Source organism: Siphateles boraxobius, unplaced genomic scaffold (assembly GCF_051911475.1).
Source record: "Siphateles boraxobius isolate OS27281-9 unplaced genomic scaffold, OSU_SipBor_1 130, whole genome shotgun sequence".
In the NCBI taxonomy this organism is placed as follows: Eukaryota; Metazoa; Chordata; class Actinopteri; order Cypriniformes; family Leuciscidae; genus Siphateles; species Siphateles boraxobius.
In genome coordinates, this window is record NW_027508734.1 from 31,756,779 (window position 1) to 31,781,485 (window position 24,707).

General features: G+C 39.8%; 1 protein-coding gene across 1 annotated transcript; it reads left to right on the top strand.

The window, feature by feature from the left end:
* On the top strand, positions 1 to 24,589 carry gpt2 (glutamic pyruvate transaminase (alanine aminotransferase) 2). Its single transcript, XM_077229138.1, has 11 exons — positions 1 to 630; positions 13,939 to 14,028; positions 18,119 to 18,227; positions 18,498 to 18,628; positions 18,721 to 18,964; positions 19,547 to 19,626; positions 20,431 to 20,567; positions 21,657 to 21,831; positions 22,031 to 22,186; positions 22,608 to 22,720; positions 23,268 to 24,589. The coding sequence occupies exons 1-11, from the start codon at positions 322 to 324 to the stop codon at positions 23,365 to 23,367; spliced, it is 1,644 nt and encodes a 547-aa protein (XP_077085253.1). The 5' UTR covers positions 1 to 321; the 3' UTR covers positions 23,368 to 24,589.
* Positions 24,590 to 24,707: the final 118 nt, after the last annotated feature.

A 24,707-nucleotide genomic window follows, 5' to 3' on the forward strand; every position in this document is an offset into this window, starting at 1 on the left:
ACAACCCCCATGGCGAATAGAAACGTGATCCCGCTGAAAGAGAGCGCATACAGATTGGCGGGTGGATGATAGTAGGCGAGGATGAGGTGATTCTGAGCGTAGTACAGTCAAGCACTTGAGAGTGCTGATTTCCCTTGTACAGAAGAAACATTTTCTGAAGTGATTTCGTTTTTTATTAGTCAATTTTGCCCTGTAATTGTCCTAACTTGCGGTTAAAACGACGGTCACAGCATCTTTTAAAGTTGCGTCCGTTCACGCGCACCCTTTTTTCGAGCTTTTGAAAGGTTCACCGGGCAGACTCGACTTCCTCAATCTGTCGACATGTATCGCTTGCAGTTACTCGCAGCTCGGTCACTGATCGCCGGAGCTCTCGATCAGTTTACCCCATTGACACTAACATCATCTCTTACCGGGATGAGACACAAATCTCAAGGTCCGTCCATGGAGAAGTTCGGTCAGATGCGCTTCAGCACCGCCGAGGCTAAAGTGTCTGCTGGGCGCCTGGAAGGAAAGATGCGGGAGAAGAGCCTGACTATGGACACACTGAACCCGCAGGTGAAGGCTGTGGAGTACGCCGTGAGAGGACCCATCGTCATCAAAGCTGGAGAGATTGAGAGATGCTTGGAGGAGGTGAGAAAATGTTTAAATACCCATTTTACACGTAATGCTCCCAAGTAACTTACAGCACCCAAGAGCTACATGTTTGTAAATGTGATTATTATATATGTATATATATATATATAAAACATTTTTTAATATGTGCTTAATTTAACTTCATCAAAATTATTCCTAGTTTGTGGGTTTTGAATACCCCAATAAAAAAAAACGTCTTAAAAAAGTATAAAAACAGTTAGTGAAAGTAGGTTTTATTTATTTGCACACTTGTAACCAATTGCACAATACTGGCAAAATTGTTTTGTTAGACCCAAAAGAAAGTTGATAACAATAGTTAAACATTTTTCGTTTTCAATCAACTTTTTTTTTTCACTTCTACATTTTCTTTAATGCGTGTAAATTTTTGTGTTTCATTGGTCACGAATCTGACTACTGATATGAAGTGATATTGGTTTTTTTGTTTGAGATTACTCTGCCTCATGTAATAGAGCCTTTAAATATGACATGTATAAATTGTGGTTGTTGTTTAAATATTGTTTTTAACATGCTTCCCATTTCTGGAGATTTGACACATACATCTTTTTTCAAAGAAATACACCGTAAACCGCTCTGGATTTCAAGATAGCTGGTGTAAATGACCTGGGCTGCATTTCCCAAAAGCATAGAAAGCCCAAGTAGATTGTAGAAGCATTGCCACCAATGGTCTCTACGGTCATCTTAGCTCACAATGCTTTTGAAAAATGCAGCCTGGGCCATTTACACCAGCTATCTTGAAATATTCATTATTCACATGTAAATAAAACAGACAGACCTTTCATTTGTAGTTTATAACATTATGTAAAATATAGCAACAATTTCAAGTACATTTTGGTCCCAAATGTTACTGGGGGGATTAAATGTCCATTTTAGGGGAAAACAATTATAACTAATTAAATAACCAAAAAATAAAAGAAATTGCTGTGAGATCACTTCTAATTTACACTAGTCTCTCAATCCATCTGAAGACACCTCATAGGGGATACTGCTTTTCATAGCAAATGTACTCTGTGGTTGGAAGTAAAACATGATCCGACCTACATGCCTTGTGATTGCTCATTTAGATTTTTCCCCCTTTCCTTTCTTCTTGTGTCCATGACGGTTGCTTTGAATGGAATAGGGCATTCAGTCCACTTTCTGACCTTCTTGCAATGCCATTATCAAAGCAATGCAACAATGGTGTCCGATTGCTGTGAAGCTGACCATTCAGAAGTAATATTATGTAAGCCTTTACTATGATGTAGAAGTTAGTTTGAGCTTGCATGCTCAGCAATGACAGATGAGCACTTGGGAAGAAAGCTAAATTTATATCCCATGAACAGGTGTCTTCTGGACCTTTGACAAGGCATAACGTGTCCTTCATTGACGGTTGAACTTGCCATGCCCTTAGTATGTGACTAGATGGTACAGAATGAGGACTACAGTGATGTAAAATCCAAGACATCGAAAGTGACCGGAAAATTATAACTTATGTCTGTAGAAGGTCATAATATTGAGCCTGATTTCACAATCACAACATTACAGATTTCTGTGAATGTACTATAGCTGTAGGGTCTGGACCAATCAGACACACACTAATTATTCATATTCACTATATTTAATGAATATAAAGGTCTATGAAACTCTCCCCCAAAACTAACCTCACAAATGAAGTTACTTTGTCAGCCGGGTGTCCGGTTACAGAACACTTTAAGACTGATAACAGACTTTACGACCTCAAAGGAATGTGGCCACATGCGCCACATGCTTAAGAGAGAGAGACCATCTTTAATTCAGTGTTAATTTTGTCAGCAAATTTTGATTTAGTTTTAGTCTTAGTCTTTTGACTAAAATGCCATTTAGTTTTAGTCATATTTTAGTCATCTGAATTGTTTTAGTTTTAGTCTAGTTTTAGTCGACGAAATACAATAACATTTTAGTCGACTAAATCTACAGTAGATTTAGTCGACTAAAATATAATGGGTTTAGTTCAATTGTAATGCATTAATTTAGAATTTCTCTAAAATTTCCAAACCCATATACTCCCGGAGAAAACATCTATTAACCTATTAATATGAATGATTTTTAAGTTTGAACATGCAATACAGATACAGATTTAACTGCTGTTACTTAAAAAAAATCTTAAAATGAAATAAAACCACTTTTCCTAAAGTACAACACAGTCTTCTTTACAATGAATGATATATTCATTCCTTATAACTACTTACACATCATTCTTTATTCTTTCAAGCAGACATATTTATTTGTATGAATTAAATATAATTAATCCTTATAAAAGCTATTAACAAACAGTGAATGCTTTTCTCTTTTTCTTTTGTTGCTTGATCAAAATTAAGGAGACGGACCGCATTAGGTTTATTGCCACTGTCACTTTAAGACGTCGGATCATGTCCAATGACATGCGGATACAATTGCACTGATGCACATCCGACACACTCACAGTTTAAGACATAACCAGCATAGTTTACATGAATACTCTCCAAAAAGGACATTTAGACATACTGTTGTGTATTTCTCCATTCAGACACGAATGAGAGCTCAATATAGTAGCCTACTCGCGCGCTGTAGGTGTATTGTGCATGACTGCACGCTTCGGGTTAGGTGTGTGCGCAAAGAAAACCGCACCGAATAGAGCTCTTTTTTGCATCGTCACTCTTATTCAGAGATCTATATGTCTGCTCTACTCATTCTCCCAGACGTTCACATTTTTTAACGTTTTATGACCGCGGGGTAGATCACGTTACAGTAGCCTACAAATGTGCGCATCTACCACACACGCAGGACATCAGTTCTGACGGATCGCTTCCCAAATCGTCACTATCTAACATTTTCGTCTAGTTTTTATTCGTTGACGAAAATGTCAATAGATTTTCGTCATAGTCTTTGTCATTCAAAACTAGGTTTTATTTAGTTATCGTCTCGTTTTCGTCTGTGAAAAAATGTCGTTGACGAATAATTTTCGTCGTTATTTTCGTCAACGAAATTAACACTGCTTTAATTAAATAAACTTTGCGGTGTTACTCTGATCTATGAAGGAACATGCCTCACAGAAACTGTGATGATTTACTGTCTCGTGTACTATTAGGTATAACAACATGGTATGTTTGATTGGGGTGTATGTGGTTGAACAACCACCCAACGGTCAATATAACCTCACCTGTATCATGCTTCCTAGCAAATTAATCCTCATTTAATGACACACACTTTGATGTACATCACCTTCTCTTAGAATGCAATGTGAATTTGTTATGTCTATTTGAGCTTGAATGAACAGTCTAAGCATGCTGGGGACAAAGACCATAAATCAACTAAGAGCCGCTTCCCCTCTCGGACATGTCACCTTACTCATAGGTCCATTCAAACCTTAGGGGTTGGTTCTTTTCTCAGGGTATATCAGAGGCAGGCAACAGTGACCGCTCTCTCTTAGTTTTTTCATCCAGCCGCAACACTGTTCTGGTGAGACTGGGGAGCCCCCCTCCCCCTCCACGGGGGCCCCAAGGGCCCAGCAGGCCTCGATTCCAACCAGAGGTGGGCTCAGGCAGGAGAGAGAAGACTCTCTCACAAAGAACCAAGGACAATCTCAGGAGTTTTGGAACAAAGACTCCAACCAACAACGACTCCAATCACCCATCCTTTTGACTTCCTCACTTCCAATCATGCGTTCCTGGAGAAAGAGAACGCTCAACCAACTTCCACTTGACGCTGCCGGAACCATCAACGACTTCAATTTTCAACAACTTCAAGAATTGTTCCCATTACAAATGCAAGTATTCAATTCAATGAAATGTGAAAATGAAATTCTGATGGTTCTTCTCATAGACCCTCTTCCGGTTTCCAATTTCATCCTATCACTAACCTATTTATGTGTTCATGTGTGTATGTTGTTTAGTTTATTTATATTCATATAAATATCTATATTTAGTTAATAAAACTTGTACATAATATGTATTTGGTTCTGTTTTGTTTGCAATACAATTCACTTTACGATCACGGTTTTTGCTACTGGCTCAAAGTACTGTACAGGCGAAGAAATAATTATTCTTCGGTGGCCATGGAAGATACCCTTTATTAGAATAAATTAATAATCAAAATAGTTCGTTGGAAGAACTGATTAATTGATTGTAATATTAATTCAGCCACATCAAGTTAATCCAATTAACTGACCCAAATATTTATAATTAATAATAACAAGATATTATTGATTATTAATATTTCCAAAAAGCTGAGTTCCTTACATAATGGTGGAGAATTTTAAGGCATCGTATTAAACATTGTATGCAAGCAGACAGTAATCAATCATATGTTGTCCCATAAGTTTTATTAACATCTCATACATGCACGTACAAGTTTCTGAGTAAATCAGCAAAACTATAGCTTGAATATGCCTTCCTACGAATGGCAGAAAGTTCACAAATGCTATAATGCATATTTAAATCGTACGATAAGAAACTCCTGATATTAGCGAAGAAAGCCTAATTTCAGATATAAATCGAGCATAAGCCTTCTCTGACGAAGAAATCTCAGATTAGCCGCGCGCATAAATGGTACCATAACTAATTAACCTGATATGGACGAAGAAATCTCCATTTTCAGCATTTTTGAATGTGATCTGAGCGATGTTCCTCAATCACCGATTAAGGCATTATTATGCGTTACGTCATTGTATTCATATTAAACCGCTGAAGCGCTCATATGAAACAATCGCGTCGAATTAGTGGTATAAATTCTAGCTTAGCTAACTAGTAATTTGCCATTGTCTGTGAAAGAACGGTGCTGTTTTGATTTGTTAAAAAGAGTCACTCACACGCAACGTCGTGTCTAAGCGAGAGACTCAGTGCAAACTGTCAGCACAGCTCGATCGCTGCTCCGAACGATCTGTGTTGTTGGTTGGCATTGCGTCCGGAACGCGAGCAGGCGTTCCTATCTAGTTTTTCTGACAACAGCACCAATCTCACAGACCCTCGTGTAAACAAGCGACGGTTGTAGCCAATAGCTCCCTCAATCCTAACTTACACGCATGACTTACAAGTAAAACCCTCTACCTCGAGTGATAGTTTTAGCACCGCCTAAAAACTTAGACACGTTAGAGCGTAAAGTGTAACCTTAAACCAAAGACTATAGATTTTGCGTGATTTGAACTGAGTGATTTGAACACGAGTAATGAGAGTCAAAGCTCTTCGAGGCTTTGAATCAAAGGAGTCAACTGAGTCACAAATGACTCTTTGTTTGAAGCGCCCTCGCTGGCGACCCCTGCTGGTCAAAACAGTGGAAGTGTAGCGGAAACTCAAATCAACGGAACACCTTTTACAAACCAATCGCAAAGGTTTTATCAAAAGGTGTAATCAGGTAATGGCAATCCGCGAGCTACCTAATATCGTTTAATATGAGGTGTCTTTCAAGGCATAATATCTTAGTAAACCGTAGGGCTCGTTTTATGAAAGCTTGACTTGAAAGTCAATCAGACCCTTTATCAAATGCGTCATTAAATGTGTACGAATCTATAAAGTGATACGAGATCACATAGAGACCAGATACACAATGGTTCACGAACCGTTGAAATTTAAAACAATTTCGAAACAGCTATGACGCGTAACGAAGCCCAGTTTAATAAAATCACGTGACCTTAGCAGTGATACACTCCGAATGATTTGAGACGAATGATTCACCCTGGTGTCAGAGCTTCACGAAGCACGTCTCATAAGAGGGTTAAACCACCCTCTTCTCTCTCTCTCGACCCCTTCCTCTTGGTTTCACTTTCAGATTGAAACCCAGATACTTTGGGTTTTTATTTGTGTTTCTTTTATTTTTACTTAAATCTACCCCTATTTTATTTTGTGCATTTACACCTGTTGAGCCTGAATAGTCCTATTCAGTTAAATTGAATTTAATTAAATTGGGAATTTAATTAAATCAATTTGCTTAGTCAAGTTCCCCTCTAGTTACCAGAGCTATGAGAACACAAAATGTTTAAATACATTTTTTTATTTTTTTTTATTTTATTTCAATTTAGTTATTTACGTTTGTTTCAGCCTGAATTCTTATATTCAGCTAAAGAAAAAAAGAAGGGCTTAACTAAATTTGAAATTTAATTAAATTACTTGATACGCTTCCCTTTCCTTTTAGTTTTCTTAGAGCTATAAGGACGTTCTAACTTTACCTTTACCTTATTTTAGATCACTAGTCACTATCCTCATCTTCTCTCTCTCTATAGGATTACAATATCTAGCGACTGTTGTTTCCATAGCGAGTTACACAGGTCATTAATATCCTACTTCCTGTCTGTGTTTTACCCATCCTCACACCTTACCACCAAGCTAAGTACATGAAGTACGGCTAAACACAAACGCACAGTAGGCCCCAGACAGAACTGGAAACACTTCCCATTGTTTCTTCTTCTTCTTTTGGACCTTGAGATGTCTGATGTGTCCCTGGTAGCTTAGTCTAACAGCAGCATAACCCATAAGTGACTCCTGTTTACCTATGTCTCCTAGATAAACCTAAATAGGTAAAACACTCCTTTCTTCCTCTTCTTTTCTGGTTTCATCCCATTGTTTTATTTTGGTTTTGCTCTATCTGTTACTCTCGTAGCATTGTGAGAATGTGAGAAGAACCATCAGCATTTTTGAGTAATAGGTTATGACATGTAAGAGCCCAGTCATCAGTCGATGCTGCTTAAAGCACGTCAACTAAGATACTCAAAACTTTTTTTTGTTGTTGTGTGTGCTCACCAACACTAAATTTTAGCTGCTCCACATAGCCATTCTCCCACACAGAAAGCTCACCACCTCTGTAGAAACTTGCATTTGCCTTTGCCATTTCTCTCTCGTGTTCCCACAAGTGTTCCAGTAGGCCTCAGACACCCAGCCCTGCCACCAGGGCCACCTGAAGACCCGGCAGAGCAGTGTCATGGACATCCTTCAGCCTGAAGCAGGCAACGACCTGCCACGGCAGAGGAAGGAACAGTTAGGCAACAATGAAAGCAGACGTCTGACACCCAGCCTGAGCCACCAAGAGCTGACCAGCATTATCTTCTCCTTGGCCATGCTCCCGCAGGCCTCAAACAGGAGGTAAATGAACTAACGCTGCCAGCCACAGGACTCCACAGAGAACGAACCCTGCTCAACGGGAGAAGGCACAGGACAGATGCAAGGACCCTGACAGAGCAGAGCAACTGAAAGAGATCATCAGTTTTCAGGCGGACGACAGCTCTGAGCACCTGCAAACCGACGGGTAAAGAACTGTTTCACTCAAAGAACTTAAAGAAATGGTTGAACTCAAAGAGAGCTAAAGCCATCAATGTGCAGCAGAAGTCCGAACACTGACTTAGCGATGCTGTAACATTATTGACGCACTCCATGTGGTCCAAAGAGAGCTGCAACAGTCCAACCCACTGCATATGGACCACACAAGAAAGATGGACCCTGCTGACCTTCACATTAGCAGCGTAAGCTTCCCCAGCCCTGCACAAAGGGGGGAGGAGCCAAAGCCCTCGGCTTAACACTTCACCAGACAGTGCCCTGAGAGCCCCTGCAGCTGCAGGAGGAAAAGGTAAATCAGACAAACCCTGAAATGGCACATGAAGTGACACTCAACAATCTCAAGTGAAAGGTCAGAAACATCACTGCCAATCTACGAGACATTGATTTTCACCTGCAGTCTCCAACCGGTATGGCACACAGAGACAGACTCCATCTGATCTGGACACATCCAGCCCAGCTGGGCCCTGCCCAAACACCAAGCAGGACAGACCTAGAAGGCCCTGTGCTACCACCACCAACTCCGAACGAGTTGTCTGTGGAACTTACAACGAACCTGTGACGGAGGAGGACACCAGCTTCAAGAAACTTTTCCTCCAAAACCAGTTAGTCACCATATTTTCACCTGCCCCCACGCAATGCCCACTCAACGATGCGTGACCTGATGCAGAAGGCCTCTAACACAGAAGGCCTCCCCAGAAAAGGTTCCTAAGACCCCATTGAATCTGAACTGCAAAGCCAGAAGGCACACAGCATGAAAACAATGCAAGACTCTGCTAAAAAGTCCCTGGTCAACATAGGACATAAAACTTTTAAAGTAGATGAAAATGTGTGCTCAAAGAGCAGCAAGACTCTGCATTAGTAAAAGTAGAATTTTACTGATATAAAGAAAATCTTGAATGGACGTGTAAGCCTCACCTGCCAACAGACTATGCACGACTCTTTTGAAACAAACATTTGCTACATGCTTGTTTGAATTGGCACTGCTACACATTAGTTTCCATGACAATGAAGGGTTACAGGAAACACTAGCTCCAAATAGGGCATACCTTGACGCCATAGTGTAGGAAAACCACCTGAGTTTTAAACTACTGTTAACCTACAGGCGTGCATTTGACCATTGCGGTCCAACTGGAACACAACATGCGATACGCATTTTGATCACTGGTTGCTGGCTTGTCTAAATGCAGATAAAACGATAGCGGGAATTGACATCTCTACTGTAAGTGAAAGAGTCTTAGATTTCCAACTGGTATCAGTAAGTTCAGCATTAAAGCGTAAGTCTGTTTGACAAAGGAATCTCATCTCAGCAGCTTGTAAACTGAACCGATATCTATCCTGCTTTGGTTAAAGAAATCCAAATTGCAGTATTGCTAAACCTGTTTCTGACAAAGAAAGCTCAGGACAGTGTTATATATACGTAGACCTGGGTGATGCTCCCCTTTCTACAATGTAAAGGCCTTACAAATTATTGTTAGATTGATGTACTTCACCTAAATTTTTAGCTGCATCCACAAGCAGAGAGCTACCTAGTGATCAAAACTGTTCACTCGCTGAAAAGTCAGCATTTATGCATGAGAGGGACGTAACTATATAGGCTTAGACAAGCTTTGACTTACAGCAAATCTATTTCCTTACTCTGTAAAAAAATAGAATAAGTTGTGTAAAGTAAAGAGAAGAGTTCCATGAGTAAAATTAGCAAATGCCAAAACACATTAGCATTTTACTGAATGTAACATCAAGTTCTTGAAAGACTTAAAGTATAGGCGCCCCCTTTTAAACCGTTTAAACATTCATAACTCAGTAAAATGTGTAGACATTCTTCAGGTACTGTTGAATTGTTCTGACATGCACTGGTTCCCATGACAACGGCTTGTCACAGGAAGTGCTAACTCGTGACATCATTTTGTAAACAAACCAGCCTAGGTGGCTAAGCTAACTTAACCTAGCGTCCATCCAGTTTAGGCTAAACTAAGCTAACCTAGCATCAATCCAGCTTAGGCTAAGCTACATAATAACTTCTACAGTTAGCGGTTAGCATCATTTACTTGAAGCCTTAATTACAGCTTTTATGTATACAGCGCAAAGTATTCTAAAATACTTTCTTTAACCCCATTTAGGGTTTCTAATTTTTCTCTTTCCTTACTTTCAATTCTTCTCAGCTGAATTTCACCTTCACTAGTTTAGGCATAGTCCTTGCTGAGCGCTGTAGGCTAAATTTGCAGATGCCCTGGCAATTAAACCCAAGTTTAATTACATGTAAGCTGTGTAGCTAGAGAAGAATTATTATAGTTATGAGAATTTTCATCAGCATATTGACTAAACCTTTGGAGGGACACACACGGTGTGGTCTTAAACACGCAACAGCTGTGACCCACTAGGGAGTGTTGGTCCAGGCAAATCTAAAGGTTAGTCACTAGTGCTATTGATTATTCTCAATTTCAGATCATTACCGCTGTTTTGATTACTTACTTAATTTTTTTATTTTATTACTTTGATAATAATAGCAGTCAGCTATTCCCTTGTCTATTCGGTCATCTATATGATTTAATTCCATTTCCTCTCTTGTTCGAATGTGGTTCTATTTCCCATTGGGCCCAGAAAGGAAACAGAGACACCTTTATTTGTGATTGTGTTTATTTTCAACAAGTACACTCATTTTTGTGACCCTGCGACACAAGTAATTTCAACAATTACTAGGGCATAACTATAGTCCTGAGGATTGATAATAAGCATAATTTGAATAGGAAAGCTGTCCCTTTTCCTCCCATCCTTCACTTCGTCAAGCCGCAGTGATGATCCACCATTTAAGTCCAGAGAAATAATTTAGTCATAAGAACCATCTTAAGTCATTTATTTCATCTTGGCTATGCCCTTTCCAGGAAATACTCTAGGAACCACACAAGTCTTAGCCTCCTAACATCCACAGCTAAGATGATAAAGATACAAGAGACACATCACTAGCTAGATACACATGAAACAACCTTAACTTTATGCTACATATCTAGCAAACCCATTAAACAGTGGTTCTGAACTTTTAGGGTCATGAATTAGTCTCTCACCACAAGTGTGCCAAAATGTCACAGAGCCTCTGCTTAACCTGACCCCAACCTTCCAGCTTACCAAAGACTATGACAAACCAATGGACACTATGAGAAACCACCTCTAACCCCTCCAACCACCCACGAACGCCGTCTGCACCCACTGACAACCGGTGCCCCAGACAACTGAAATCAACAAGCACACGCTGCGTGCACAGGACAACACTCTGTGTTATGCACCTGATGACATCGCTGCGCCAAAGCTTGTGGTGCCACAGTGCAAAAGGGGGGTTCATGCCAGTGTATGCCCATGACGCAGCATGTGCTGCACACCGCAGCACCAGAACACCGAAGCAATTGGCATACCGGCGTCCTCGAAGCGGAAAGACTGTCCTAGCCAACAAAGTACGACAGTCGCTGAGATCTTTCCTCCCTTTCTCTCTCCCTCTCCCCTTTGTCTGTTCCAGGATGCTGCTGTGGTTAGTCTTCCTGTGCCTCCAGCCAACCAGAGGACAGCCGCAGTCGGTCATCTCACCAGGTCCGGTATCAGGCAGCGTCCCGAAGGAACAACCGGGACTCCTTATCACCAACTGCAGGACCCACACCCAGAGAGTGTATGTTCGACTCCACTCCCTCGCCCACGCTGAGGCCAATGTCGAACACATGCTCAACCAACTTGAAAAAAAAATGTCACACAAGCAGAGCCAGATGGACACAACCGCCACTGCCGTCGGAACGCACTGAACCTAGCCACCGTGAGACAACGTGTGGCTGAAATTCAAACTGAAATCCCACAGCTTAAAGGGCAACTCACAACACAGAGTGCCTCCCTGCCGTCCATCGGCAAGACATCGAAGGGAACTGTGGTAATTCTCAACACCCACAGCGTTCGGCTGAACCAGACAGTGAACTCCATGAAACAGCTGTTTACTGTCTTCCAGAATGACTTTACTCAAACTCAGCTGGTCTGCAGTCTCTGATCCAAGACACACGCTGCCCTGCTGAGGCCAAACCTGAATCAAAGCTGGAAACCTCATCCTTCTTCAAGAACCACAATTTCACCCTAACTCCAGAATGACAGGTGATACCCAGTCAAGGCACCTTCTGCCCCAACACCTGCTGCAGAGACCTGTACTGGGCTACTGTCCACATCAACCGCCGTGGAACGACCACCACTCCAGAAGACGCGAGCAACCAGAGGCCACCATGGCCTTCCAGCCTTCTATGACAAAGGTGTGTCTGATCTGGGCACTTTCAACTTCGATCATGGTTGTCCATGAGGGGGACAACAACGGTCGAAAGGGGGGGATGTAGGGTCTGGACCAATCAGACACACACTAATTACTCATATTCACTATATTTAATGAATATAAAGGTCTATGAAACTCTCCCCCAAAACTAACCTCACAAATGAAGTTACTTTGTCAGCCGGGTGTCCGGTTACAGAACACTTTAAGACTGATAACAGACTTTACGACCTCAAAGGAATGTGGCCACATGCGCCACATGCTTAAGAGAGAGAGACCATCTTTAATTAAATAAACTTTGCGGTGTTACTCTGATCTATGAAGGAACATGCCTCACAGAAACTGTGATGATTTACTGTCTCGTGTACTATTAGGTATAACAACATGGTATGTTTGATTGGGGTGTATGTGGTTGAACAACCACCCAACGGTCAATATAACCTCACCTGTATCATGCTTCCTAGCAAATTAATCCTCATTTAATGACACACACTTTGATGTACATCACCTTCTCTTAGAATGCAATGTGAATTTGTTATGTCTATTTGAGCTTGAATGAACAGTCTAAGCATGCTGGGGACAAAGACCATAAATCAACTAAGAGCCGCTTCCCCTCTCGGACATGTCACCTTACTCATAGGTCCATTCAAACCTTAGGGGTTGGTTCTTTTCTCAGGGTATATCAGAGGCAGGCAACAGTGACCGCTCTCTCTTAGTTTTTTCATCCAGCCGCAACACTGTTCTGGTGAGACTGGGGAGCCCCCCTCCCCCTCCACGGGGGCCCCAAGGGCCCAGCAGGCCTCGATTCCAACCAGAGGTGGGCTCAGGCAGGAGAGAGAAGACTCTCTCACAAAGAACCAAGGACAATCTCAGGAGTTTTGGAACAAAGACTCCAACCAACAACGACTCCAATCACCCATCCTTTTGACTTCCTCACTTCCAATCATGCGTTCCTGGAGAAAGAGAACGCTCAACCAACTTCCACTTGACGCTGCCGGAACCATCAACGACTTCAATTTTCAACAACTTCAAGAATTGTTCCCATTACAAATGCAAGTATTCAATTCAATGAAATGTGAAAATGAAATTCTGATGGTTCTTCTCATAGACCCTCTTCCGGTTTCCAATTTCATCCTATCACTAACCTATTTATGTGTTCATGTGTGTATGTTGTTTAGTTTATTTATATTCATATAAATATCTATATTTAGTTAATAAAACTTGTACATAATATGTATTTGGTTCTGTTTTGTTTGCAATACAATTCACTTTACGATCACGGTTTTTGCTACTGGCTCAAAGTACTGTACAGGCGAAGAAATAATTATTCTTCGGTGGCCATGGAAGATACCCTTTATTAGAATAAATTAATAATCAAAATAGTTCGTTGGAAGAACTGATTAATTGATTGTAATATTAATTCAGCCACATCAAGTTAATCCAATTAACTGACCCAAATATTTATAATTAATAATAACAAGATATTATTGATTATTAATATTTCCAAAAAGCTGAGTTCCTTACATAGACTTTACACCCATTTTCCGACAACAAACTTTATTATGCGTGTCCAGACAAACATCTGCTTTCATTGCAGTTTGGTAGACATGATCATTTCCCTAAAGCTGTTTGGTGCATGTGAGGGCAGGTTTAGTGTGTGCTTTGGAACATGGATTCTAGGCAGGACTTTGGCATTTTAGAAGCATTTTTCATACAATGGGCGTCTCCCTTACTCTCTTATAGGGTGGTACGAAACCCTTCACTGAGGTCATCAAAGCCAACATCGGTGACGCACATGCCATGGGACAGCAACCAATCACCTTCCTTAGACAGGTAACCACAAATGCACACATGATTCTAGTCTTGAAGAGACAGTCTTAATCTTTAGTTGTTTTGGCATAGTTGTAAATTAAGCAAACTATTAAACCCTGCATATTTCATTCCTCTGAACTGTTGACTGTGCCAACATGTAGCAAAACATCATAGTAGTATTAACATCATTAATGCTTCTGAAACTACATCTCTCTACAACTACACAACTCTTCAATATTGGTATCATTGGTATCTTAGGGTGCTTTCACACTTTGTTTGATTGCCTGGTGCGAATGCGAGTTCGATTGCTCCCCTCTCCCCCTGCCCTCACTTGATTGTATTCACATTATATTATTTGGGTCTGAACCGTGGTGCGTTTGCATCAATGCAGCAGCTGTAACCCCTGTTGCTTGGTAAGGACTACGCAGCAGAAGCCGGCTAAAAACATAGCATTGCTCGCCTCACTTTTCTGTTTTGTTCTCAAAGCGTCAGCACATAACAGCACTTGCATCTTTCTGCATCGAATATACTGCGATCTTTCTAAAGAATGTGGGAGTCCATTTCTGCTGAAGGAGAGTAGAAATTAGATCTAGATTCTCTCTGCTTGCAGTGAGTCACTCACGCTTGTCAGGAAAGCTAGTGAGAACATGCACACAAACACACAATTTTATCCAATCCTACATCATCAATAGCGGTTCACTTCTACAATTTAGTACAACCGGAGTTCACATGAACCATACCTTTTAAAAAACGCTCACGTCATCCAACTGAACTGAACTGAACTCTGACGTCAATCGAAGCCGGGTGCACCAGAAGTGCTAGTGTGAAAGCACCCTTAGAAACAAGATTAATCTTAGACCTTTGTAGCATGAACATGCTTATTCAGGTTAATAAGGAGGTTTGAAAGAAAAGCAGCTTTTGTTGACCACTCACAGTTTTGGAACAAACTGTACATTCCAATGGAAGATAGTCTCTTATTATTGGCCTAGTTTAGTCCGAGTTGATATAGCCTTTCATTATGAGCTGAACAAAAGCTTCTGTGATGGCCTGGAACTGCAGCTTGAACCAGCAGGACACAGCTTTTCATGCTAGTCATATGTTGCGTCCCAATTCACCCCCTTATATTATGCTCTAAAAGTATGTACTGTTTTTGTGAAGAATAAATACATACTTTTAGTGTGAAGCAGAATAGTAGGCAAGCTTTGAAACATATTAGTTCTGTGTATCCTGTCACCGTTTAAACTGCCCTGTCAATCATTTTGTGCCAGTTAAAATTCCTCATATCCAAATTCATTTTAATTTAATTTCCTATTATATCAGAGAGAAGTGTGGCATGTTGATCTGCCAGTTGTGTCTTTCATGCAGAGAATTCTCCTCATGTCTTTGCATAATGATTAATGACCAAATGTATTTATTTATTTTTTATCAAAGTTCACAATGCTGTTGCAGATGAAATATAATGTGGATAACATTGAATAAATATATTTTCGTCAGGTTAGATACTGATTATTCTTATTCACTCAAACCACTTAATCTAAACCTCTCTACTTAACTGTTGGACTTGGACCATGTTTGTATTTTTAATTTGTGGTGTAGTTCTAATCGAATCCTCCTCCAACGCACAATGGGTTGTGAGCAATATTAACCGTTAGTGTGTGTGCACGGATCTGCGGTTCTGATTCTAACCGGGAAGAGTAGACCATCCGGGTATCTTTGGAATACTCACTTCAACATACTAAGATTTGGGACGTAGTAATTCTAATTTTGAATACTATTTAGGACGAATCGTATGCGAATTGGGACGTGGCAATAGTCTCTGGTCATTGTGGTCATATGATTTTCAAGCTAATGTCAACATTGAAGAAAGGGGAGCCAAAGGGAAGCTGCCTCTGACCTGAATGGGTTATTATGGCTTGGAAACTTGGGAGGGCCTGGACTCTGTTATGCTGGGAACAAAGCTCCTGCTCAAAATTCTGATCCCCATTCAGTGTGCATACAAAGTCACACAAACACATTTTCCTATATACCAATTGAATGTGAATAAATAATGAATAACCATTGAAGTAAAATGCTCTCCTTATTGCAACACAATACGTATTGAAATATTGCCAGAATCGGAACTGAAATACCGTCCAATCAAATGCAATCAATTGTAAGTAACTGTATGGTCAGACAGGTCAATTTAGCTCAAAAGGAATTATTAATTAATTTATAGGGAATCTTAAAAGAATCACTTAAACGGTCAAGCAAATGACTCGTCCAGCGTTCCTTTGAATGGGCCGTAACTATCAGCTCTAAAACAAATATAAATATCCAAACTATAGTGAAACACTATATATTAGCAAGGTAACTTAGATCAGCAGTTTAAGACATTAAATTTGTAAGCACACAACACAAGAACAATTATATTTAAAATATAAAGAAGACTTTATTGATTATTCTAACACATAAAACTAATATCTAACACAATGGGTGGATGGATGAAAGTCTTTGGTGTTGGAAAGCGGGCTTTGCAGTCGAATCGTTTAAACGAAACGTTGCAGCAAAACTTAACTTAGAATCGGGACTCTCAACGGAAAAGAAAAATAAAGCTAAGAAACAGAAAGAAAAGTGAGACGAGAGGAGACATAGATGGCTTGAATGAAGCTGTATAACCCATGGATGTTCTTCTGATCTTGTTTGGGTTCTTTTGTCTGCTCGTCTACATGGTTACTCGTCATGGCTTCTCCATGACGTCTGTAAATCTGCTCTAGCGAACAAATTCACAGACCAAACCTCAACCCAACTTAACGAAAACTCTACTGACTTTTTCGGGTCCTAAGATTTTAAACTCAGCTGTTAGTCCCAGCCTCTTGGATGACTTCTGACCAATTAGGCACTGTCTTTGTTTGGGAGGTGGCATTCTCTTCACCTCTCATCGTAAATCATGCGTTATCTGTGATCTCCTTACCCTCCAGCTCTAGCAGAGAGTTCGGAGGGAACAGTTTAGACATGATTCCTATTATAAGAACACGAAACATTTTACACAGATTTCAATCAAGCCATCTTCTGAATTAAGAACATATGATCGTATTGATAGGAATCAAGACACACTTCCATTCAAACATCAAATAGTTATAACAATTACATGACTTGTATGTGATCTAAGCATAATAGACACATACAGAGGTTGTAGATACAATATAGGATTATGTAGTTGAACAATGTTTGATTAGAAGTCTATCAATAATTGTTTTGGGATGATTTTATGTATTTTTATATGTAAAGTCTCAGTGGTTTTAAGAGATTTCAACAATGGGGTCATTCAGAGGAGGAGGTCTGCTTTCAATCCTCTGTCTTGGGTTCAAACAACCTCTGCCGTTATCTTGGTGGGTTCTGAGCCATGCCATCTCTGAACCAATCATTCTTTTCCAAACTATCTAACGTTGACGACGTTCTCCTTTAGTTGAGCACATCTCTTTGAAGCTCTAGAACTGGCTGGAGCCCATTCCATTTATGGCCCGAGATTAGACTGGTGTTTTGGGTGTCTGGAATGTTGAGTTTTGTGTGGAATTATGTTTGAACGAATCACCTGGAAGATTCATTTGTGTTTGGTTTGCCCTCAATTCCTACACAATTGTTTTCAATATTTCATTATCATTGATTGCAAGCATCTGTTCTTCATTTAGCGTCAGTTGCCACCACAACTTTCAGTGCAACGCAGTGTATTGAAATTGTGAGAATTAAATCTTGAGGGACTGTCCCACAACAGGACAAACCAATATTGATGCGATCCACCTTTACGTTAAAGACGTTGAAAGCTTTTGCAACTCAAATCATTATGTTTTAATATAATATACTAAAATGTTATGCCTACTATAGTTAATAATATATATTGTATACCGTTTTGTTATAAACTATAATTTCTTGTGATCGACAGGTAGAAATATTCCAGAAAAATCAGAATCTCTCGTAGCATTGAGAGTTTAGTGGAAATATGTTGGCTGTACTTCGTCTGTATTTGCTCTTACACCTGAACACAATACATTTTAAGTGGCAATATAACATCATGCAACTTATGGACTACAGACAAATAACAGAGTGTTTTATCTGCATTTGTTCATTTGTGCAGGTGGTGGCTCTCTGCACTTTCCCTGAGCTGATGGACAGCCCCAGTTTCCCAGAGGATGCGAAATGGAGAGCACGGCGTATCCTGCAGGGCTGCGGGGGATACAGTCTCGGTGTGTGCATTTGTTCCTTTGAGGACATGTTGTTGAAACTGGTTAAGACCTTGACATTGAATTAAATAGTTAAGATCAAGTTAAAATATAGAACTGTTTACAACATGGCTCTGTAGCGGTTGGAAGGCATGCATGATGCTTTGTTATTGCAGATCATGCAGTTCTCACGAAGCTGGGGAACAATAGACCTGTATTGCAACACTATGTTCTATTCAGTGTTGTTTTGCAGTAGTAAGTGCTACTGTGCTAACGCATGCGTTTCTGTCGCAGGGTCATATAGTGCAAGCCAGGGTATAGAGTACATCCGCAAAGACATTGCTGCATTCATAGAGCAAAGAGATGGAGTTCCTTCAAACTGGGAAAACATTTACCTCACCACTGGAGCTAGTGATGGCATAATGGTAATTAATTGTATATTTACAATCAATCAGAGACTTGACCTAGAGTGCTTCCTTGGCATGCGTTACCAACAAACCCAAACTTTGTTTTTAAGACTATTCTGCGGCTGCTGGTATCTGGGAAAGACTCTTCTCGAACAGGTGTGATGATTCCCATTCCTCAGTATCCACTTTACTCCGCTGCAATCTCAGAGATGGATGCAGTACAGGTCAACTACTACTTGGATGAGGACAACTGCTGGGCCCTGGATATAAATGAACTTTACAGAGCCTATCAGGCTGCCAAACAGCACTGCCAACCCCGAGTCATTTGCATCATAAACCCTGGCAATCCTACTGGTAGGTAAATTGTAAAGCTATTCTTGTGTGCTAGGAAACAAAATGCCCTTGTGGCTGTTTGGATCCAATACCATGTGCCGTTTAAAGAAGAGCATGTGCTCTTTTTCCAGTCATGATCCCTTGTGATTGGGGATGATGCTGATGAGATCTAATATTACATATATATGATGCAATGTTCTAAGTCTTCTGAAGGTGACCACTTTGTGTGAGGAACAGAAACTTAAACTCACATGTCTGGTGTGATGTGTACTGTGGTATTTCAAGTCATGCTGATGCAAAACCTGGTTTTTCGCTTTGATGGAAAGCATATTTACATAACCTATTCCCTATACCCTGTGCTATTCACTGTATTGGAAATAGTAAATGAGTGACCACTTTACTGATTTCACACACAGCTTTAGCACCTCTTTAGACATTTTAGGTTCAGAGCATGTGATTAGACAATATCTGATGAGATTCTGTATTAAAATGTGCCACTTCAAGATGCATCATGCTAGGTTTGATGTTGATGCAAATTATATTTATGGGAACTATCTCTTTAAATTCTGTCATGATTGCTTTATTTTGCTTTACCCTTTACAGGTCAGGTCCAGAGTAAAAAATGCATTGAAGAAGTCTTGCACTTTGCTTATGAGGAGAATCTCTTTGTTATGTCAGATGAGGTAAGATGTGCTCTTTTGCCTTCACCATTTGAATTGGAAAGTCTTTTAGTTAAGCTAGAATTAGAAGTTTAAACGTTTAAAAGTTTGGGATAAGTAAGGTTTAAAAAATTATTTTTAATTCAGCAAGGTGCATTAAATTAATCGAAAATTACAGTTAAAATATTTTATATTGTTACAAAATATATATATTTTAAATAAACGCTTTTCTTTTTAACCTTCTATTCATCGAAGAATCTTGAAAAATGTATCATGGTTTACACAAAAATGTAGAAATAATAAGAAAAGTTTCTTGAGCAGCAAATCAGCATATTAGAATGATTTCTGAAGGATCATGTGATGCTGAAGACTAGGGTAATGTTGCTGAAAATTCAGCTTGACCATCACTGGAATAAATTAAATTTTAAAATGTATTAAAAAAAAAGTAGTAATTTATATTTCACAATATTACTGTTTACACTGTGTTTTTGATCAAATCTTGATGAGTATAAGAGACTTCTTTCAGAAACACAAAAAAATCTTACAGGCTGCAAAACTTTGAACATTAGTGTATATTTACTAACATGATTAACTAACTGTATTTTTCTATGTACATTTCCGAAATGCACTTTCTGTAAAGCTGCTTTGAGACAATGTGTATTGTGAAAAGCGCTATACATATAAATTTGAATTGAATTGAATTGAATACTTAAGTGTTAAACAATTTTAAAGTATGTGTGCCTCAGTTATCTAAATCCTGTTTTTTTACATGTTTGACTTGCCCTTGACAATTATGTTCTCAGTGTTGGTTTGTACTGTTGCTTGCAGGTGTATCAGGAAAATGTGTACGCTCCTGACTGTCAATTCCACTCCTTCAAGAAGGTGCTATATGAGATGGGTCCTGAGTACTTCAACAGCGTGGAGCTCGCCTCCTTCCATTCCACTTCCAAAGGCTACACGGGAGAGTGAGTGTCCCTATCCTTGTGCCTTCACAGGGGTCAGCATGTGCCTTAATTTGAGATGGCCTCCTTAATATCGGCTTTCACTGACCCTTCGCTCACTTTCACATGACATAACCGCAGTATCCTGAAACATATTTAGACATCATCTGGCTTTGTAATTTGCAATTTAAAGAGATGCGATGTTGAAAGATCTACCACCTTCAGTGACAAGTTAATGGTATTTGTAAGGACAGCTTGGACTGGTAGAGTTTTAAAAAGGCAGTCCAGTGGCTTGGCCTGAGGGATTGTTGCATTAAATGTAATCTTTGTTAAAACTCGTTCCTCTAACTGAGACTGGTTGTTCGAAACCAAGTTAAAAGTTCTTCTTGTCGAATGTTGGCTGACTGGAATTAAATATGCTGTATGTAAGTTTTTGACTCTACTAAAGCATAAAAATACCATAATATTTTTGGAGACATGCAGAGTTCACATACTTGTTTCTTTGAAAAGCAATGCTACAGCCAGTTATTTTACTTTGAAATGTTTGTCCTGTGTCGGAATGTCTGTTTTTGTTTTGGTCTGTGTGATCCCGCCAACTGACAATTTACCCAATAGTATTTCGACACCTCGGTTTGCCAGTTGGTGGAAAACACAGCATATTGCAGCCATGGAAGCCAGCAAACAAACTAGGTCAGAGATCGCAGATTCTACCCGACCTAAAAAGCCTCGGCAGCCTTCTAAAAATCTCTATGAACCGGAGCATATTAAAACGTGATACAAACTCATCATAAATCAACTCATCAACCCACAGTTGTTTGTAAGTCTCCTCGCCTTCCATTGTCAATTATGCTCGCCCCTGTTGCGTGTCCTCAATCTGGCAACCCGTGTGAGCGTCGAGTCTGAGCAGGAGGGGGCAGGGGAAACGACTCTCTCCAATATTATGAATTTGGACTGCAATACCCATTTCAACCGCTAGCTGTCAATCTCATATACTGCACCTTTAAATGATTTTTCTTTTTTTTGACATGACTACAAATATTTACGTTTTAGCTAATAAATGTGGCAGCCTTGTCCGTAAATTCAGAGAACTCATGTGACCATGTCCTTCCACAGGTGTGGCTTCAGGGGTGGATATATGGAGGTGATCAACATGGATCCTGAGGTCAGGCTCCAGCTGGTAAAGCTATTATCAGTTCGACTGTGCCCCCCCCTGGCTGGCCAGGCTGCAATGGATGTCATTGTCAACCCTCCACAACCAGGCGAGCCCTCGTTCAAACAGTTCCATCAGGTCAGTAGTGTAGTCTAGTGTCTGGTGAAGTAAAGCACATTGTGTGCTGACACTGACAGTAACTTCATTGTTATGTTGTTTTAAGTATGCAAACCTGTAAATGTTACTTATCAGTAACCTGTTATTACATGAACAGTCCTAAATAATTTCTAGGTTTGGTTTTGACTGGGTGTGATGGTGAGTGTCTGATCTCTATCAGGAGAAATCATCAGTGCTGGGTGCTTTAGCAGAAAAAGCTAAGCTAACTGAGCAGATCCTGAATGGTGTTCCAGGAATCAAGTGTAATCCCGTCCAGGGGGCCATGTACGCCTTTCCTCGCATCTTTATCCCTCCTAAGGCAGTGGAGGAAGCCAAGGCAAGTGCTCCTACTTTAGCAGAACTTGAGCTCTCAGGTGGAGAATAATTGCTTTTAGAACCGTGATTCTAGGTGTCTGCTAGTTTCCATGGCATTGATCCATTCATCACCATTGGAATGGAGATCCGTGTGTTATCTGATTAGGAAGGGTGCAACTAGTAAACTAGTTCAGCATAGTCTGCCCAGTAATCTTACTCGAATGGTTAACTAAATCCAACTGTATAAATATTATTCTGTGTAAGAGCTACGTTTCATGCAGACCGGTTGTTTGCTGCAGAAGAAAATCTTGTTACTAATCATGCTTGATTCTTTTCCACAAGAGAAGCTACTCTTCTACTCGGATGAAAACTTGAAGAAATGAAAGGTCTGAGCTGTCACTGAGGGGGTGTATGTGTAAAATCTGACTGATTTGGTTCGGCAGGCTCTAGGAATGCAGCCTGACATGCTGTACTGCCTGAGGTTGCTGGAGGAGAAGGGGATCTGTGTTGTTCCTGGTAGTGGCTTTGGACAGAAAGATGGAACATATCATTTCAGGTAAACTTGCTCTTGTTATTCAAACAGATTCAAACATTTGATCTGATATCAGGTGATTTCTTGAAGTACACCATTTGAAATTTGTTATTTTTGTCGTGGGCACTCAGTGCATCTGTTTGTTTATTTTCACCTGTCATGTGAGTATTTAGTGTTGCTCAGGGCACCACAGGCACTTGCACAGTCTCAAACCCTTTACTAGCAACTATTCCAGTTGTTTCTTGCAAAAAGTTGATTAAAAAGCAAGCAGTTTTGAATTTGCTGCTATGCATGTCCATGTATAAGGTATCACTACGATTTGAATGTAAATCAGTCGCCATTCAGATTTTACGTTTACACATGTCATGTTTTGTTGTTACTTCAACTGTGGTTTTTAAACCTTAGGATAAAAACATCGCTGTATTGAAAACTATTCACTTTCCCCCAAGACTCAAAATAACGTGTTAAGTGATATTGTTTTCTGTTTCTGGCACCTGTGTTATTAATTTCTAAGCCATTAACACTTTTACTTGTTTGCACTTTATGTTCGGTATGTTTGCCTTTGTTTCAGGATGACAATCTTGCCATCCACAGAGAAGCTAAAGGTACTTCTTGGCAAAGTGCGAGATTTCCACATCAGTTTCCTGAAAGAGTATTCTGCTCTGGAGTAGCTACGGAGAGGAGATGTGTCCTGATTTGGAAAAAATAAGCTGGCATGCTCCAGCACTACTTAACACACTAACTACACATTTAAACTGTAAAGGTAGTGTTAAGTATCTTGACAATTTTGTTTTTATTTTCATTTGAGACATGATTTAATGAAGTTTCAAGAAATACAGCCTTGTTTACGAATACTAATAATTTTGGGAAATGGTTTCTGGATGAGTTTGGGGAACTATTAGCGGTTTAGTCAGACATCTCTGCAAGAGATTCAGCAAGATTATCAGTCATGTTCACTTTTAAATTTGCTCTTTTGATGTTTCTGTTGTCCTCATATTTAGTTGCACTCATTGCCATGCAATGTACATAAACATTTTATTTGACAAAATTACAAGCTTGGTCACAAGTTAAGCTTCTGTGGAAGATTGTGACCAGGGTGAAAACATGGAGCATATCTGGCTTGTAATCGTTTACTGATGTATTTTATTTCCTCTTCTTTTGGGTTGCAAGTTATTTTAAACTATTAAACAAAATCCTGTATCATGATGCTGATCATCAACTTGCTCTGTCAACTCGGGCTCTGATAATGAGCTCATGAATAACTACATAGCATTTGTAAATTGTGACACCAGTAGCGAACAGCCAATCACATGCTTTGAAACAGTGAGACTACGATTCATTTCTCATGAGAGAGTAATTGTTCACTTCTATCTTCTGCTGAGGATTAAGAGAAAACAAAAGACGAGGAATTCGACCATTTACATGCTGCATTAAACCCAGAGTTGGCACAGACTGATCTAAAACTTCACGAGCCAGGTGAACCTGCTTCTTGGTACAGGCCACAGTTCATTTTAGATAGCCTGTTGTATTACCAAAATGTCAGCCATTAGGAGATATTGGTGCCAACGTTGACTTGTCAGTTGAATTTCTCCCTTTCTGACATCTCATCTTTCATATCAAAGCCATAAACGGTGAATGAATATTGTTAATGCACTCTTGCATTTCTTTGAACTTATCACTTCATATGAGGTGCCTTTACTCAAGCCTGTGAACTTTTAATGAATTGAGTTTTCCTTCCTACATGCATTAATAGCTTGTAATATAGAATTTTTTAAAAAGCTTGTTTGTTTCTTATGTATTTTTTGTTAACTGATTTTTGGAAATTGGCCCAACCTTAACATTGTACAGTATATAGTATTTTCAATTAAATATTAAAGTTATGGAGACTGTTAATCTTAAGTCTCTTTGTCTCATTTAGCACTGCTTTCAGTTGTCAGTTCTGTCAGAACGCAAGAACATACTAATAAAATAAAAAAAAGCACACCAGGTCGGAATAATAGGTGTGTCGAAA